At 38.0% G+C, this 15489-nt stretch overlaps 1 protein-coding gene across 1 annotated transcript in view; it reads left to right on the forward strand.

Annotated features, from left to right (window-relative positions):
* pik3c2a (phosphatidylinositol-4-phosphate 3-kinase, catalytic subunit type 2 alpha) overlaps positions 1-15270 on the forward strand; it is a 100515-nt gene extending 85245 nt beyond the window's left edge. Inside the window, exons 27-32 of the mRNA XM_043705773.1 lie at positions 5827-5951; positions 6037-6154; positions 7488-7569; positions 9173-9282; positions 10518-10643; positions 12098-15270. Coding sequence (XP_043561708.1) covers positions 5827-5951; positions 6037-6154; positions 7488-7569; positions 9173-9282; positions 10518-10643; positions 12098-12280 — 744 coding nt within the window. The 3' untranslated portion in view covers positions 12281-15270. The remainder of the gene's footprint in view (positions 1-5826; positions 5952-6036; positions 6155-7487; positions 7570-9172; positions 9283-10517; positions 10644-12097) is intronic.
* The last annotated feature ends 219 nt before the right edge of the window (positions 15271-15489 follow it).

A 15489-nucleotide genomic window follows, 5' to 3' on the forward strand; every position in this document is an offset into this window, starting at 1 on the left:
CAAAGGACATCACTCTAAACTCATATAGCCCATTTAGGTTACAAATGCAGAAATTTCTTTTGTTATCTGATAAAGGTACCCGCTAGTAACCACGCATTAAGTCCAACTTGGTGATGTAACTGGCTTATCTGACTTTCTTGATACAATCCTCCCAGTCTAGGAATTGGATGTGAGTCTGATTTTTGTAACTGCATTGACCTTCTGATAATCAACACAGGATCGTTGAGTCCCATCCAGTTTGGAAACTAAGACCATCAGCAAACTCCACTCGCTCTGGCCTGGTTTAATGATTTGCGTGTCGAGCATGGCCTCCACCTCCATTTGGACTTGTCTGACTTTGAAAGGATTAAGCCGACAGCAGTGGTGTTTGAGCAGAACAGTATTCCCTATGTACAGTAGCATTAGTCCTCCCCTTCTGATTCTTGCGTATGTCCTTATACTGCAGTAACAAATGTTTCAACTACGTCCTATGCTCCTGACAGAGAGCTTACTAACCTATCCCACTCCTCGAGGATTTGTTTTTTTTTAAATCTATTTGAGGTATATCAAAAACCATATCATCTGGATTTGATTCCTCACTCTGCGAGGCAGTAACTAACACCCATTTCTCCATTTCCTGCTCTCTAGTATAATACGGTTTTAGCATGTTCTCATAACATACTCAATACCTTTTTTTTCTATCCGGCATCTTTACTAGATAGTCCACCTGACTCCTCTTTCTCAGTTTGATAGGGTTCACTAAATCTGGCTTTGAAGGGATCTCCTATCACTGGTAACGGTGCGAACACATTATCCCCTTGGGAAAACATTAGAGTCTCCGAGCTTTTATCTGCCACCTGCTTCATTCTACACTGTCCCCTTGTTAGATGCTGTTTAGCTAATTCACCTACTCTATTTAATCTCTGCCTCACCTCCAATACATAATCTAAGTGTAACATCTCTGACTTTGATCCTGTCAATTTAATTTCAAAGGGCCTCTCACTTCATGACTGAATATTCTCTGAGTGAACTGAGTAAATTTGTTTGGGGCGTCACTAATGCCAAACCATATGAATGGGATACCTTTATCCCAATCATTCAGGTAGTCCTGATGGTATGTTCTCAAAATGGTCTTCAAGGTCTGATGCCACCTTTCTAAAGCTCCCTGGGATTCAGGAAGATACACACCGGATTTAAAGTGCTGTATACCTAAGCTATCCATAACCACCTCAACAACTGAGCAGTAAAATTTAGCCCTTGGTCCGACTGAATCTCTCTGCATAGCCCATACCATGTGAAGAGAGCTACTAACTCCTCTAAGACCCTTTTTGCCTTGATACACCGCAAATCTGGTAGACATATCCATTATGGTTAACTGGTTCCCACTTTTACTTCTCAGGCGGGAACCTAAACAATCAATTATAACTTGCATGAAAGGTTCTCCAAATGCAGGAATTGGCAACAGAGGTGTTGGTTTTATTACCTTCTGTGGCATACCTACCATTTGGCATGTATGGCAAAAGTTAATCACATCCTCGTGCGTTCCAGACCAATAAAAATGTTTTTGTACTTCAGCCTGAGTCTTTCGTACCCAGAGGTGACCACCTATAAGTAGTTCATGTGCTACCCATATCACTTCCTGCCTGTATGCTACCGGCAACACATTCTGGTGCACTTTGGCCCATTTCTTCTCTGCACTAACCTGCAGTGGTCTCCATTTCTGTCTTAGGATTTTATCTTTCAGATAATAACCCTCTGGAATATTCTCTGCCTCCTTTTTGGGGAACGCATCCACGTGTATCTTTTATGATCTTGCTGTTGTAAGCCCCTTAACCTTTCAGGAGTAAACATATCTGTCTGTTCAGGACTTTTTCTGCACCATTATGTCAAACAGTATATCTGCTAACTGAATCTCAACTCCTTCATCTTTCTCTTTAATTTTTGCTAAAGATAGTGGAGTCTGGTTACCCCACAGTCTGGGAAAATACCAGTATATTTCTGTTTTAACTCCTCAGTTTCTTGGGCTTCTCCACAACAACAGGTGTCACTCCCCACCTTTTGACCCTGCCAAATCATTGCCAAGAACAAACTGAATTCCTGGAACTGACACTCTAATCTGATGTTGCATAGGGAACACTAAATTTCTGTCCATCAGCCCCACAAATCTGTTACTCTCTGGTAACAGATCAAAAAGAGTACATATTTGCTCATCTCTTGATATCAGCAACTGGTTAGATCCAGTATCTCTGTTATAACTTCTCATCCTTCTCCCCCGTTCTTTTAGTAAACTTTACCCACAGGTGAATTATTTGTAGTGATCAGGTCCTAACTGCATACCCAGCCCCTCCTCAGCTTGCACTCTCCTGCAGCTCTTCTGCACTTGGTCTTCTCTAGTACTTTCACTAATGCCACCAGCTTACTTATTTTGCCATATCATTTCCCACAATGCCTTTCTGTAATGACCAGCACTGAATTTACATGTCCCACTTTACCACAGTGGAAACACCTGAGGTCTTTTTGCCTCCTTTCCACCCTCTTGGGCTTCTTTGTTATCCTGTGGTAAATTGTTATCAGTGGTCTCTACTCTTGGTTTAGTAGTGTAGGATCTCCCCTTCTCCCAACTTCTATCCCTCAAGATGAAATTTTGGCCGGAAAGATATCTTATGCACCAAATGTACTCATCTGCTAATTCTGCTGCTCTTCTCACTTCCTTACCTTTCTGATCCTCCACATGAATTCTTGCCATCTATGGAAGTGAGTTTTTAAAGTCCTCCAGCAGAATAATCTCTCTTAGAGCCTCAAAGGCCTTATCTATTTTCAAAGTACACACCCATAATCAAAATGGCTGTTCAATTATTTTCAAACTCAACAATTGTCTAACTTGGTTCCTCCTTTGTGTTTCTGAACTGCTGTCGATATGCTTGTAGTAACAATCCATAAGCACTTGAAATAGGCTGCTTAACCTCTTCATAATCTCCTGACACCTCATCTGACAGCATGGCAAATACCTCAGTAGCTCAACCAACCAGTTTAGTCTGAACTAGCATTTCCCATAAATCTTCAGACCACTCTGTGTGCCAAACTAATTTTTCAAATGAAACAAGGCTTCAACATCTTTCTCATCAAACTGTGGCAGAGTTTTGACATTTAAGCATGGCCTTTTTCTTTCCTTCTGAACTTTTCTTGGCAAATTTGAGAATCATCATCAAATCGCAGAACCTCTTTAGCAATTTTAAGAGCCATTTCTCTCCCCTTTTAATTTAATCAACCACAACTCATCAAAAGTAAACAAATTGCCTCACCTCCTCCATTTTATTTAAAGAGCTAGGACACTAGCTAGAAAGTGTTTAAATCTGCTGGAAATTTTCATACCCCGAAATCTATTCAAATATGTCTAAATCAGTTCAAATCATGGACCCGAGCCCCCAAATTGTTATGACATGGGGTATACTATCATGCTTAATTTAAAACCAGCTACACAGAAAAGATTTATCCCATGCATTAATCTATGAAAATTCAATAGGTCAAGAATTAAAGTAAAAATTAACAACTTAATTATTCTGTTATACTTTACGAAATAAGCTAGCAACTATTTACAAGTCCTTTCTGTAACCTATCTTTTTACCTTCACTTCTATAATACTAGTCTGATAAAACTCACGATTATGGTTTACAAAACAGAACTTCTCAAAACCAGAAACTTTTCGGTTCTTCTCTATATTTCAGTCGTCTTGGGAATTCTGCTTCACGGGTTACTGATGAATAAAGGTACCTTTTTAAAAGAGCTATTTTTCAGGCAATCTTTTTACATGCTGGCAGTTCTCCTTCCAGCTGTTCAACTTTCCCTGGTCTTATACCCCCAAAGCATCAGATTGTCTCATTGGCTTTTAAGATTGTCAATAAATTAAATTGAAACTGGGTTGTAGTTTGGTTTTTTGGGGTTGTTTATTTTAAACTGGCCAAATTCAAATCTGTGTTTTTTTTCTCTGAGCAGCCACTTATCCTGACTGCTAGATCAAAATGTTACATTGTATCTTTTATCAAATATTTGGTGCTGTCAGGCCACTGTGTTGCTTTTAACTTAAAGGTACAGTACACCCACACTTTCATAACACTTTAACTGCTGCATGCCATAGATACACTTTCGGACCAAGCAAGAAGGGCATCCCAGGATTTTGACCCAGTGCTAGTGAATGAAGGGCAATTCAAGGCAGAGGATTGTTGAGGTTGGGTCATTTCTGATATTCAAGACTGAGCTAGGCAGAGTTTTAATCATTAAGGGATTCAAGAGTTATAGGGAAAAGGTAAGAAAGTGGAGTTGAGGGTGATCAGATCAGCTATGATCTCATTGAATGGTGGAGCAGATTTGGTGGGCTGAACAATCAACTTTTTACATGCCATATGGTTTCATTTTCAATCATTAGAAAGTTGTGACTTACAGGATTTCTTGCAGTTATTGGTATTCTGATGCATTTGCCCTTGTCCTTCTATGGGTAGAACCTTCTAGAGTGATATAATTTTTACTTTTTTTTAAAGTTAGTACATAGTGTTGTGCCATATAAACCGAAATGGGTCTTTTTCAGTGTTCTGGTATGTGAATTCAATGGAATGGTAGTGAAGATTCTAATTGTTTAAAGCTTTCTCAAAGCAAATAAGTGCAAGCTTATCGTGGATTTGAGTCACTGTTTTCAAATAATTTATGCTGACTTTGATTTTATCAGATTTTTTTTCTGATACTGGTCCTTGGGCTGTCAGGATTCACTCTTAAAGTCTTGCTATTTGGTTAGGTACTCCTTTTCCTATAACCCTGTCTCCAGTATATTTGTGTAAATGTGTGCCTTTCCTCTGGCCTTTTACAGATAAACCGATGCCTCATCATGCTTTTAAAAAAAAAATACTCGTGCAGTGTAGTATTTTCCTGAACATATGACAGGGACAAAAAACAGCAGGTGTTGGAATCCAAAGGAGACCTACAGGAGTTTGGAAGAACAAAGCAAGCCATGCAGCATCAGGAGATGGAGAAGTCAATGTTTTGGGTGTAACTCAAAACGTTGACTTCTCCTCTACCTAATTGAATATGCGACAAATTTCCTTCCAGCAGGTTCCTACAATACAATAATCTATTTTGTGTTCACAATTATCAATTGTTATCTCAATGTCACCGGGGATAGAAAAAATAGAAGATAGGATTAGGCCATTCAACCCTTTTGAGCCTGCTCTGCTATTCATCAATCATTCCTGATTGTCCAACTCAATCATGCTTTCTCCCCACAACCTTTTGATACCATTCGCCCCAAGTGCTATATCTAGCCACCTCTTGAATACATTCAATGTTTTGGCATCAAAACTTTGTGGTAATGAATTCCACAGGCTCACCACTCTTTCAATGAAGAGGTGTCTCCTCATCTCTGTCCTAAATGGTTGACCTGAATCCGCTGTTTGTGGACACCCCGCGGGTTCTGGACACACTCAGCATTGGGCACATCCTCCCTGCATCTGACCTATCTAGTCCTTTCAGAATTTTATAGGTCTATGTGAGACACCATCCTAATCTAGTTAATCTCTCCTTGTACATCAGTCCTTTCATAAGATAAGACCCCTGCTGTTTATTTTTGAAGTAGGTACCATATGATCTGTTGCATTCACCTCCCTTTAACATCTCATCCAAATCCTGTACTTTCATCAATTCCTTCAGTACTTGTGGAGAATCAGCCTTGGTTTGAGAATGCTAATGAATCAGCTATGGCTGACATTATTTTCAGGGGATGGCTGATCAACAAAAGAATTTGTTACTTTCTTGTTTTGAAATACTTAATGCCTTTCAAATAAAAAATATTCTTACCCACAGATATATGTGGTGAGGGTATTACGGGAAGGGCAGATTGCTCCAACATTCATCTTCAGAACGTTTGATGAATTCCAGGAGCTGCATAACAAACTGGGCATCCTGTTCCCTCTTTGGAAACTGCCAGGGTAGGTTATATTTTAAGAAAAATGTTTGTTAATTTAAATTTAACTTCTTGTTCTTAGCAATTTAGACAAACCATTGTTTTTCCAGCTTTCCCAACAAAGTGGTCCTTGGAAGAACACACATTAAGGACGTGGCATCCAAGCGGAAGGTAGAGCTGAACAATTACGTGCAGTGTCTGATGAATGGTTCAACAGAAGTAGCTGAGGTAAGGATTAAGTTTAATTAGGAAGAAAATTTGTCCTGTTTTGGAGCTAGTAACAATAAATAGTTAAATAAGCATTTTTCTGAGGTGCATTAGGCCAGTGTGATAAAATAAGTGGATGGTGGTTCTCCCCCCACAGTTCCCTGCATGACGTCAACCTGACTTCAAGGTAAGTCAGGTCTGCTTTGTGTATTGACTTAAACTGTAACCAGCTGTGTGTTGCAAGGATCGATGCTAGGTTATTTTTATTTTATATAAGTGATGTGTATGAGAATACACATGTGGTGAGTTAAGTTTGTGATACAAAGGACAGTGAAGAGTATGATGGAATCTTGGTAACTGGGCCATTGGGCCAAGGTGTGACAGATGGAGTTTAATTCAGGTAAATGTGAGGTGTTGTATTTTGGTAAGACGAACCAGGGCAGGACTTAACAAGTTAATGGTAGGGTACTGAAGAGTGGTTGTCAAACAGAGACCAAGGGATGCAGGTACATAGTTTCTTGAAAGTGGCATCACAAGTAGACGGGTGGGGGTGAAGAAGACCTTTTGCATGCTTGCTTTCATCAGTCAGATATCAGTGAGGTCACCTTTTTTGGTATACTGTGTACAGTTCTGGTCACCTTGCTAAAGGAAGGATGTTATTAAACTTGAAGGAGTATAAAAGAGATTTAGAAAGATGTTACAGAGATTGGAAGGTTAGAGTTATTAGGTGAAGCTGGATAGGCGGGCACTTGTATCCCTGGAGCATCAGAAGCTCAGAGGTGACCTCTTTATAGAAGTTTATAAAATCATGAGCAGTATGGTTATGGTGAATAGCCTAGATCTTTCTCCCCAGAGTGGGCAAGTCCAAACCTGGGGTGCATAAAAGTTTGAGACGAGAGGGGAAAGATTTAAAAGGGGCCTGAGGGGCAACTTTTTCACGCAGAGAATTGTGCATGTATGGCAGAAGCTTTCAGACGTGGGTACAATTACAACACTTAAAAGACATTTCGACAACAAATGGGACAAGTTTGATTTAGGAACCTTGGTCAGCACAGATCTGGGTAAAAGGGCCTGTTTCCTTGCTGTGTGTCGACATGAATCTAGTCAATGAAAGCCAATGTAGAATCACTTAGGCTAGTGCAATGATACCAAAGAGCAGAAAACTAAAAGAATCTCTCAAATTGGATGAAAGAGGAATGGCTGGAAGCAGAGAATGCTAACTCTGTTTACAATTCAAGTTGATTCCATCATAAAATGTGCATTTGTCTGTCCATCACACAAACACTGTGCAAAGCAAAAGACCTGTATGTTTTAGCTAAAATGTTTAAAATATATTTTTCATCTCTGCCCTCAGTGCGATCTCATCTACACCTTCTTCCACCCACTAAGCCGTGATGAGAAGGCTGAAGGAATTGAAGGAATAGTCAAGCCCTCTGGTAATGCAAATGTAGTTTTGCTGAGAAGACACATGCACCTTGTTGTTGTGGTTGTGCCACCTTTGATGCAATGTTTAGCAAGTTGAAACATCAGAACTTGCTTCAACATGCATTTTTATAAAACTTAAATTCCATATACATTATGTCACACACTGTTATGACCTGTTAAACAACTTTTGATGTGTTCGTAAATCCCACTTGATAACAGATAGGACATGAAACGCTGCAAATTTGTAAGATTTGCTTAACTTGAAGCATTGAGCAGAAATACTGTTGAACCTATGCCATCCTCTTTCAAACATTAGGTTTACTGTTTGGGCTCCTCCTCCTCTTATTTTCTTAACCTCCTAGATATTGCTGCAGATTGATTTCAGTGCAAAACACTTTGAAAAATACATTCTCACTGTTGTATTTCTTCTGTCAAATATTTTAACTGGAAGAGAAGAAGAATTTTACTGACAAAGGACATGTAGCATGATAGATTTGGACATTTTGCTTTAAGCTTTGCTTCTAAATGCAAGATTAAATTGCAGTGTTAGTCCAGTGATTAACATCCCTCTAACCTTTTCATCCAAATAGCAGCATTTTTTGATGCTACTGTACAGAATTACTGAGAATGTCTCTTCTTAAGCCATGTGAGTAACTTAAAGAATTATTGGAATTAATTCCCAATCCATTAGTTACCAGTTCTTCATTCGTCTGCCAGGATTATCTGTCATCTTTGCACAGTGTCTGAAGTAGATTCTGGAGTGCAAAAGTCTTGTTCCAAAGAGATGGAAGAGAAAGTAAAGCAAAATTGTTCATTTAAAGCTAGTTGTTTTATTTCAAATTTAAGGGAGCTACTTAACATTTGACTTTGCATATTGCACTTTATTGGAAGTTAAGTTCTATTGGCTTTGCTTTTAAACAACCTGGGAAGCTTATTTTCCTAATGAGTAGAAGCAAAAAATCTTAAATGTACTTTTCAGCAATATGCAAGAAAGATAGAGTATTCATGTTTTTCTTTTCCCTTTTGTTTCTTACATAGAATCTATTCATGTTTCTTTTGTTGTAACCTACAGCTTTATTACCCTGCTGAATGAAAGATTGGACCTCACCCTTTTGGCCCTTTAATGTATTCACAGTTCACTGAGCCATGTTATATTTTGACTCTTGAGCAAGTATCAGCAGTTGTCCTTAAAATGACAGCACAAATTCACGGTGCGTTTCCTGGGGTAGAAGGGACTTGACCATGTTTTCCCCAAACTGGCACAATATTTTAAGCTGATTGCATGGAAAATATACTTCACATGAGCAACATTGAAACCTAATCATATCCTGTCCGATATCAATGCAAGTACAATCCAGGACAGTTACCTAAATCATCAGGAGCAGATCTGTGGCTAACATTTTTTTGAGTTTGAGTTCATGATTTGAACCTTGTAAACTCTGTAAAAGAGATTTCATTTTAAATTAAAGTATTTTTGATTTGAAAATTTGTTTCTGGTTATATAGATAATCCTGATTGAAGATGCTGTATCATGATTCACTGCTTTGATACATATTATAGTTAATGTGTTTCCTATGTGTAATTTGCATTTTTCTTTACATGATATCTCTTTAGAAATTGTTTTGCCGAGTCCCAGCACTGGTCAAGTGGGAGGAGAAGTTAAGCTGTCTATTTCATACAGGAACAACACATTGTTCATTATGGTAATGCACATCAGAGATTTGGTAAGTACAAGTTACACTCAGTACAAATGTGCTCTCAAACCATTCCCCTTTATGTATTTTCTCCCCCTGCAAGGGACTGAATTAGATAATGGAGCAAGCATGTATTCCAATATGACCCATGCATTCACCCTTTGTATCCTTGCACAGTCTTTATTTTCCTCTCCTTGCAAACAGTACCTCCATTTGGTCATCTCTCATGCTTTGGATTGACCATGTTTATTCTACAAATTGTACTTCCCTAATTGAGCACTCTGGTCTGGCATACCAGTTGCTGCAGTACAGTTCCAGTTTTGGTTTAGTACAGTTGCTGTTTAGGTCACAAGGTCATGGTCTACATGCATTTATTTTCATTAAATGCTCTTTTTTTTCCCGATCTTTATTGATTCAGGTTGTGTTTACTGAACGCGTCAGTTCAAAAATATCTATCTGTTGCTCACAGCTGTGAGGGAGGCATTAAAAAAAATTAAATACACAGGAACCAATGCCTCTGATACACTTATCAAATTTTAACCAAAATGGATTTTGTTGCAAGAAAATTTTAATTGAATCTATTAACAAAATATAGCAGCATGTTGCACAACACCTTTTTTTTAAACATGCTTAAAAACTCCATGTTGCCTCTGACACAGGGGTGGCATGGTGGCTCAGTGGTTAGCACTGCTGCCTGACACCACCAGGACCCCAGGCTTGATTCCACCCTCTGGTGATTGTCTCTGTGGAGTTTACAAGTTCTCCCATGTTTCTGGCGGATGCTCCAGTTTCCTCCAACGATCTAAAGGTGTGCAAGTTAGATGTGCATGGATTGGCCATGCTAAATTATCGAGTGTTCAGGGATATATTGGTTAGGTGTGTTGGCTGTTTAGTGAGGCGAGGGGTTGCAGGGATGGTGGATACAACTGGGTGGGATGCTCTTCGGAGGGTCGGTGTGGATTCTTTGGGCTGAATGGCCTGTTTCCACATGGTAGTGATTCTATAGGTGACCTCTACGGTATGGTAAATACTGGATTATGGACATTCATCCTCTATTTCTTCACTGCTGCACTGGACATAATTATTCTTGGTTTCTGTCTCTGCCTGCCTTTGAGCTATTTTAAAAACACAAATCTTGGCGGCCACTTTGCAGAATATAATGTTGAAATCATTAATGGGCATGTAGCTTGCAGTGACTGACAAAAGATTTAATATTTTGCGTGGTGTCAACTTTTGGTTAGTGTGTCTCATATTTTTAACTTCAGGTAACTGAGGATGGAGCAGACCCAAACCCTTATGTAAAAACATATTTGCTTCCTGACCCACATAAGATAACCAAGCATAAAACCAAGGTTTCAAGGAAAACTGAAAACCCAACTTACAATGAAATGGTAAGTATAAGCACTTCGTGTCCTGGTCGTTTCTGCACTTTGAAATTTGTTTCTCATCTTGTCATTTTGGATGTTTTCTTCTTGATTATTTTTAAATAAATGAGTGGCTTGAAGCTGACAGATTTAACAACTGCAGTGCTATTTCTAATTATTACAGTTTTTAAAATCTGTTTGTAAAAGATCCTGCAATACTACCTGATTTGGGCAAATACCTTGGTCTAATGTGCCACCTTGTGATAATCAGTGCTTACTGCAGGCTATGTGATTGGCTGTCCAAGGTAATTTATTTAGATAAAAACCAGAAGAACTACAGATGCTGCAAATCAGAAACAAAAACAGATTGCTGAAAACAACTCAACCGGACTGGCAGCATCTGTGAAGAGAAATCAAAGTTAATGTTTAGGGTCTGGTACCCCTTCCACAGAGTTGATTTGGATCTTGTTTGCTCAGACAAAAAAATGCTAATTTCACAGTGAGTTCCATTGAAATAGATCATTTCCTTTTGAAATCATGAATTTTGGAGTGATTTTGCAGTCTCTGCAAATGTGACGAGGCTTCTCTCTGAAGCAGTTGTTGCTTTGATGTCTCTGAATAATGCTTGCAATGTTAATTCATTGATTTTTTTTTCCTGAAGCTAGCATTTTGACAGTGGCTCAGGATGAGGCCATTGCAAATAATGTTGGCATTTCTGCCTTCTTTTTCAGTTGTCCTTTCAGAACATGGTGCTGTTCATTAAATAGCTGAGGAAGTCATTCCTTCATGACATTATTAAACTAGTTTAATTTTTTATGAATGATTATTGCACAGTTTCATCACTTGTTTTTATTTGTCTGAGTTTTTTAATTTTGAAAAAGTATTTGCTAAAGTGGATTTAAAAACTCAATGACATAAATGGTTTACCTTTATAGAATGCTCTCAAACTTTTGATATCCTTAATCTGTTAGCTTCAGTAACACCTTTTATATACAAGTATATCAGAGACCTCAACTCTCATGGGAACTTGTACTGTCCAGAATTTCAGCTCCCATTGAAATTGCAAATCCATTAAAATAAGTTTTTCTTGATTCCTAAATTGTCCTTGGGTAAAGAGAGGTGAGTTGGGGCAAGTTGTATTTTAACACACTAGGCATAGCAAAGCTAATATGTCATGGTGTGTCTGGCTCTGGATTAGACCATTTTGTCATATGGTGTTTGTAAATAAGCTTTTCATGCACATTGATCCCAATGTGGATGTAGGCCAATGGCTAGACTATCATGAGAAATACCTTGCATAAGGAAAACTCTATGCATTATTCAAATTCCTTAAGCTGTCTTGCAAAATATTTGTAGTAGTAGAATATCTTCAGTTCACTTGTAACATTCATAAATTGGAGTTAGTTGTACTGCACAGAAGATGAAAGCATTAATGTGTATATGATGTCCAATTTCATGCTGTATTTTCTCTCTCCTTTTAGTTGGTGTACAGTGGTTACAGTAAAGAATCACTTGAACAGAGAAAATTACAGCTGAGTGTGTTAAGTGCAGAGTCGTTGAGAGAGAACGTTTACTTGGGTGGTGTCACATTAACTCTGAAAGAGTTTGATTTGAGCAAAGAAACTGTTAACTGGTACAAGCTGACTGCTGTTCCCAGTGTGTAATACTCCTTCCTCTGTGTGGAATTGGAACATATGGTAAAGACTCTCCTGAATTTCTACAAATCTTTTACTTGAAATGTTTAACTGTGGGCAATCAGCAAATTCCAGCTGATGAACTTCACCAGTGGACCAAACTATTTTGTTGAATCACAAATTTGGTTGCATGCACTTAATGTCACCTTCATTTTTATACCTATTTTTGAATATTTCAGATTTAAATGATGGGGATCTGTGTGCCAAAGTAAAATACTGAAGCACTTCGCTGCTTGTGAGCAAGAAATGGTGCCTTTCACTGTCACGGCTACAAACTCTGTTATATTAAAGGTGCTAGTTTCACTGACCTACTCAAAGGCACATAACATTTCCTGGGTAAAGCACCAATGATATTAGCCACTAGGCATTAATTGCCATAATTGCACATTACAGAATTGCTTTAAGTAGATCTGAATAGAAAAGGATACAATTAGTAGTAATCATTTTATGTAGGACGTGTTTAGAATAAAGATTCGTCGTTTGAAAATACTTTTTTCTGTAAACACTAATTCTGTACTCCGATTGTACTCTCAAAGCAGGTTTTCTTTTAACTGAAATTTTAGTTTTGTATACAGCCACACCACTTTGTTTTGTGCTCTGTGAGCGGAGACTGTTCATTTGTGCTGGAGGTGGTTTATAGGGCAAAAGCATTCAATGGCATTGAAGAAGAGCCAGCATTAATAACCACTGCAGATAGACATTTAATCCATGCCGGTGCAAAACGTGTGTGGGGAAAAATTGCACAAACATCTACCAGTTCACAGGTAGATCATTAAATCAGTTGTGCGATAGGTGAGGCAACCAGAAGTGTATTTAAAAAGTAAATGTTAGGATGAAGTTATGAATTCAACAAAAGCCTGTGCTATCCTACTTATTAGTGAATCCAACTTTCAATAAGGATATTGACTTCTGAGTCACTTAAGTATTACTGCTCCCACCATTTCAAAGATTTACCCTGCATAATGAACAGTGGATCTCTCAAAAGTATGTTTTCAAATTTTACGTTGAGCCATTTCTATTAAAATAAAATAAAGCCAATTAACAAACCAAGTGCTCAGAACCTTTTAAATATAAAGCTGAATAGTTATAATTGAAAAGGCACATCAAAGATGAATTCAAATATCTCTCTCTGGTGTGGACACCTATATTTTGCTGAAATTCATTGGTAAAGAAGCATGAAGTGACAATTTTACAAAAACTATAATATGGAGTGGAGGAAATAAAACTAAACCTTACTCAACGCAGTGATTGACCCGACTGGGTTTTGGATTGCATTCTACAGCTTCCACTATAGCAAATAGCTGTAAAATGGTTAGTCAGCACCAGAAGTGCTATCTAAGTAATGAGTTTTAACTGAAAGCTAAAGATGAATATATATTCTGAGAAACTGACAGTTGAAACTGTGTGTTTACTGTTGTCCCTTTAGCTTTAAATTCAGTCTGTTGCTGCTGTCCCAAAAAAGATTGTACATTCACATGGAGCTGTGCAACAATCCTTAACAACACGCTTGCACCTGGAGCAGCAGCAAATGCAAGATTTGTGGCTCTTGGAAATGCAGAATTGTTCATGATTGAAAACTGGAAGTACTTTGTACTTACTGACATCATTCTCTTCCTCTGCAGCATTCAAATCCAGTACAATACTGGTAGGCTAAGAGCTTTCCCAGCAATCTGCAAATCATTCTGCACAGACATTGTTCTTGCAAGCTTGCAGTTGTCCTGTGTAACCATGGATATGTCTGCATAAGCCAAATTTGCACAAACTGACCATGCAGTGTTTTGTTATTTTGTAATATCATGTTAGGTTTGAACTAATGGGTAACGAAATAAAAATAAAATCTCTTCAGCTATGCTAATGTTAGAAGTCTGCAGCAAATGATAAATGTTGCATTTAACACAGCTTAATCTGCATTATGAAAATGTTGCTGTTTATATAAGTAGATAAGGTCTTCAAGCTGTGACTTCTAACTATTCAAATTCAGATCTACTGCATGGCCCACTGCAGTTTCCTATGTGTTTTAAAATCCAATTTTAAATTGTCTAACCAAAAAGAAAGAAGTTAGTCATTCCATGGAAAGAATACTACCTTTAAAGTTGAGGGCAATTGAACTGATAAATGTAGGTTTAAGTTAGTGAGTTGAAGGGCAAATCCGAGCAAAAGTTTGCTCTTTTGACAGCAAGAGAAATAGTGAACCATTTTGACAAATACCAGTTCATTCAGAATGAAATTTTTCCATCCACCTTACTGTTACAACTGAATGTGCAAAGAAGTTGCTCATTAGATTTCATCTTTGGAAAGAATGAAATGTTGCTGCTTTTTTAATGTAAATATCTTTGTTTTAAAATTCTGAATATTCATTGACTAAAGGCTTTAAAAAAAAACAATTTAAAATTAATAGTTGACAGTTGGTGATGGTTTGCCTCAAATGGGTAGCAGAAGGGCAACTGAAGCACCTTTGCAACAACTGAGCGATGAAATCGAAGAGATTATATTCATTTATACTGGGTTGAATTTAGGACTCAGAGACTAAATTTTAGCCTTAAAAAATATGACTGCCTTTCTGTCTTAATCATGCTATCATTAATATTTGCAGAGATTACACATTCAATCTTTGCAGATTAGTTCTTAAGTGGGAGACATTGACATTGCAGCAAATGATCAATGTGAGAGGGAGAATATCACACTATTATGGTAATTGTGATCATCAGTAAATGTTGACTGTACCAAGTGTGAATATTAGCTGAACATGAAGCACTGGGGAACCAAAAATGTTGGCTTGACCGATGTACATTGCCCTCCACTCTTAAGAATCCAATGTATGTCCAAATCATGTTTATCTTTTTACTCAAAGATGTACAGTATTTCTGTCTAAATCCTGTCCACACCATAATGGACTAAATGTGACTCCATAACTACATTAAATATGTAACTTGTTTTTAATAAAGTCAGTTTCAAAATTACATGTTTGTGTGGCTTATGACTTGAGTTGTACCGTCACAAAGTTCATTGAGATCGACGAGAAACATTTGTTTATGGTTTTTGGCACAGTGACAGCAGGAGGGAACAGTTCTGAGGGAAAGCAATGCCAGACTTTTTTTTAATTTAAAAAAGCAGTGGTGATGCAATGGAAGTCAGATACTGAAGGAGTGTCATCACCGGATAGCAGATAAATGAATGTT

The sequence above is a fragment of the Chiloscyllium plagiosum genome, chromosome 16 (assembly GCF_004010195.1).
Source record: "Chiloscyllium plagiosum isolate BGI_BamShark_2017 chromosome 16, ASM401019v2, whole genome shotgun sequence".
In the NCBI taxonomy this organism is placed as follows: Eukaryota; Metazoa; Chordata; class Chondrichthyes; order Orectolobiformes; family Hemiscylliidae; genus Chiloscyllium; species Chiloscyllium plagiosum.